Source organism: Monoraphidium neglectum (genome assembly GCF_000611645.1).
Source record: "Monoraphidium neglectum strain SAG 48.87 unplaced genomic scaffold scaffold05016, whole genome shotgun sequence".
In the NCBI taxonomy this organism is placed as follows: domain Eukaryota; kingdom Viridiplantae; phylum Chlorophyta; class Chlorophyceae; order Sphaeropleales; family Selenastraceae; genus Monoraphidium; species Monoraphidium neglectum.
Window position 1 is genome coordinate 1 of NW_014008614.1, and position 3,611 is coordinate 3,611.

The 3,611-nt window shown below is 70.9% G+C and overlaps 1 protein-coding gene across 1 annotated transcript; it reads left to right on the top strand.

Annotated features, from left to right (window-relative positions):
* Nucleotides 1-2,848: 2,848 nt before the first annotated feature.
* MNEG_15085 (hypothetical protein) lies at nucleotides 2,849-3,181 on the top strand (the record flags this gene model as incomplete). Its single annotated transcript, XM_014036444.1, has 1 exon — nucleotides 2,849-3,181. The coding sequence occupies one exon, from the start codon at nucleotides 2,849-2,851 to the stop codon at nucleotides 3,179-3,181; it is 333 nt and encodes a 110-aa protein (XP_013891898.1).
* Between the last annotated feature and the right edge of the window lie 430 nt (nucleotides 3,182-3,611).

Here is a 3,611-nt window from a genome sequence, read left to right on the forward strand (position 1 = left end):
CCCCGCCGCCACCGACCGTGAGTGCGGCGGGGGGGCGGCGCCAGCCGCCGCGTGGGGGGCCGCGCGGCCCGGCCGCTACCGGCGGCGCTCGTGGTATCTGTTTGCTGCAGCGACGAACATCTTGGGGGACTGGTCAGCTCGACACACGCCACGCCCCCACCGCCGAGCCGTCGACTCCACCGTGGGGCTCTGTCATACAAGACCGGCGGGCTGCAGCAGCCGGCGCGGCCGCGGCGCTGATTTGGGGTGCCGGCGCCGCCCGGTCGTCGGCGCCTTGCGAGCGCTCGCTCTTGCAGGCGGCTCTGTTCGTGCAGCTTGCTGCGCCTCCGCATGATTGATCGCGACCCTGGGCTGCCCGCCCCATCGGCCGCCGCGTCGCGCTTGAGGGTGCCCCGCACCCCCTTGTGCTGTGCTTGCCCTGCCGGCCGCGGCGGCGATGCCTGCCTCGGCCTTTTGCTCAATGGTGCGCCTGGCCACTACTAAACGACGCTGGCGCCGGCGCCGGCGCCCCGCTCGTGAGACATGTGCTTCCTGCTTCCATGTATGCATGCTTTTCTGCGGAGCGCATGCGCCGCCCCTTCTGGCGCGCGCTCCTCTCCCACTGCACTGCCTCGACATATGCTGATGTTTGGGGACCCCTTGGGGCTGAACTCTGGTGAACCTCTGGAGGCCCGGTCGACCGCGCCAACCCACGCCCAATCGCGGCGCCGCCGCGCGCGCCCCGCGCGGCAGACGGCGGGACCGCAGCAGCGTCGTTTCCCGCTGCGTGTGCCCTCGCTCTGCGCGGGACCGCGTGCGCGCGCGCGCGCCGCGCCCCGGCGCCTTGTCCCCTGCCCGCGACGACGGATGCCTGCCCGGTCGGCTGTCAACACTGTTTTGAAACTGGCTGGTCCCGTCGTGGCAGCCTTATGCGCGGTCCTGCTCACCAAAACATACATGCATGAGCAAGCCGCCTTTGCCCGAGCGCACGCGATAAACCCCTTCCGACTGCCGGCCTGCCCTCCGGCGGGCGCCTTTCACCCGCACGGACAACCGCGGCGGCGGCGCTTCCTACACACGCTGATCAATTATCACACACCACTCCCCGACGCCCTGGCGGCATCGGCTGTGCGTGCCTAGTACTATCTGCACTTTTTTGGCGGCGTCGCGGCGCGCGCCAAATACTACACACATTGAATGCACTGCATGCTCGGCACTGACAGCCCCGGCCCAGGCGCGCCGCCAGGCCCAGTCGGACGCCTCTTGCCAGGCGCGCGTGAAACGAAACACCTGAAGCGGTCGCAAGCCGTCCCGTCCGGGCGCGGACTCCCCGCCCTTCGGCGGCAGGAGGCCGGCTGCCCTGCTATGTGGGCACGTCTCAAGGCGGGGCTTTGCCGCCGCCGCGGCGCTGGGTGTTCTTCAAGCAAGCCTGGAGCATGCGCACAACCCATAAACCTTGGCCCGACGCATCATCGAGCGGGCCGTCACCAGCACGATCCTGGCGTTCGCCTGCAATCGTGCATGCGCGCGCGTGTACTTCAAAGATGTGCGTGTGTACTAAGAAGGGGGCCTGGAGTCTCCAGCCCTCGGAAATGCTTCCTGCCGCTTCAGTTGACGCGCGCGGTGTCGCAATGCGGCGCGCCCCGCTGGGCCCCGCACCCTCAGTACCGTGTGGGGGCCGCGCGTCGCGCGGGGCGCCCGACGCGCTCGGCCCAGGCCCTTCCTCACAGCCGCCGGCGCGCGCCACAGCACCTTTGGCTGTGACCCCCGGCCTGGGCCCCCCCAACCCGCGCGCCGCGGCGCGGCGGGGCGCGTCCCGGCCGCCTCGACGTGCGGCGCTGGGGCTTGCCTTATTATACTATCCTGAATCGGCTTTGAGAAACGGTGGCACGCGCACAATGCGCAATGATCATCATCTGTTGGCCCTGACAACCATTTGTTGGGATCCGTCCATGCCAGTTGGATTGGCTATCACCCCACTTGAAGATCGGGGGATCTGTCGTGTCGCGTCAGCATTCCCCCTAGTCGGCACAACCCCTCACCACGCGCCCTGTACGCTTGGCCGCCGCGCGCACGTGCACGGGGCTGCAGCGGCGGCCTAGTTGCCGCGCGGGCCCAGGCCGGCGCTTGGTGCGGGCGCAAGGGGGGGCCGCGCATGGGGCCTGTTTCGCCGTATAAGGGGCCTGGGCGGCATCTCATTCTCTGCTCTGTGGTCTCCCTTGGAGTATTTTCATTCGTTCGGCTGGCGTGATCCCGTCTGCAATCGCTCGGACGCACCGGGTTTGACCCTCGCTTTGTCGGGAGGGGGGGGGGTGGGGTCTGCAAGGGCTTCGCATGCTGACCTGCGGGTGGCGCCGTTTGGGGTCGTCGCGCGCTGCTCTGTTGAGGACCATGGACCCGCACTGACAGTACACCTGCTTGGCCGTACTACAATTGCCTGAGGTATGTAACAACGAGACACCCCACCGGCTCGGAATTTCGGGGGTCGGTTGGATGAAATGAGGCGGGCACAACGAGCAAGGAGCGCGGTCGGTTGCAGGACACGCGGCTGCAGGGGCGCTCGCGTTTGCGGGTGCGTCCCCAATGGGGCCCGTGCTCGGTGCCCCGCACGAAGGTGTCGCCCGAAGCATTGCCGGCGTCACTCCCAAGCGGGTGCCACGCGCAAGGCAGGCGATGGATCGTGGCGTGGCTCCAGGCGGGGGGGCTGGGGTCGTTCTGGGGTGCATGCCAAAAGCAGTTGAGGCGTCGTCGAGCACACCTCGTACCCCGTGCGTGTGCGTGCATGTGCATGTGTGTATGTGCCCTTGTTCGTTCCTCGCGAGCGCGGGCGGCGGCTGAGCCGCGCCTGCAGATGAGTGGCCGCGCCGGTATGGCTGCATACTGCGCGGCGCCAGACAAGAGGGCCGCGGGAAGGGAGCCGCTGAGGGGAGGCTGGGAGGGCCGCGCCTCCGCCACCCACCCCTGCCGCAGCCCGGACCGCCTGCGGCCCCCTGTCTACAGATCCCTTTGTGCCCTTGATGCATCCCGCCCCTGCTGCGGCCGAGGCGCCGCGCCCGCGCCGTGCGGCAAGGCCCGCGGCGGGGGCCGAGCGCGCGGGCCGGCCGCCTCCGGCCGCGCGCGGCCGCCATGGCGGCGCGGCTGCCTCAACAGCGCGGGGCGGCGCGGCGCGGTGGCGCCTGAGGGGGTGCGCCCTCCGCGCTAGCTTTGGTACTCGATGTGTGGCTCTGGGGGCCGCGGAGGGGCGGCAGGGGGGCGTGGGGCGCCGCGTCAGGAGCCTCGGCGCGGGGACGCAGGGGCGGCGCGCGGCAAAGGCAGACGGCGGGGGACCGCGCCAGGCGGAAGCGGAGCCCCCTGGCGGCGTTCGAATGAGTGTTTGCGGGTGCCGTCCCGCTGCCGCGTCTCACCGGCCTCGAAGCCGAGGTCCTTGATAGCCTTGACAAAGCTGAGCGGGGGCAGGGGGAGGGGGGGGACGCGCGCGCAGGGGGCCGAGCGATTGGTGCGGGCCCGCGCGCGCGGGCCCGCGGCCCCGTCGGTGGGCGCCGGCCAGCGCCGCCCTTTTCATCCCTGGCCCTGCCTGGCGGCGCGCCCGACGCGTCCGCCGGGCCGCCGTGGGGCCCGCCCCGCTCCTCCCG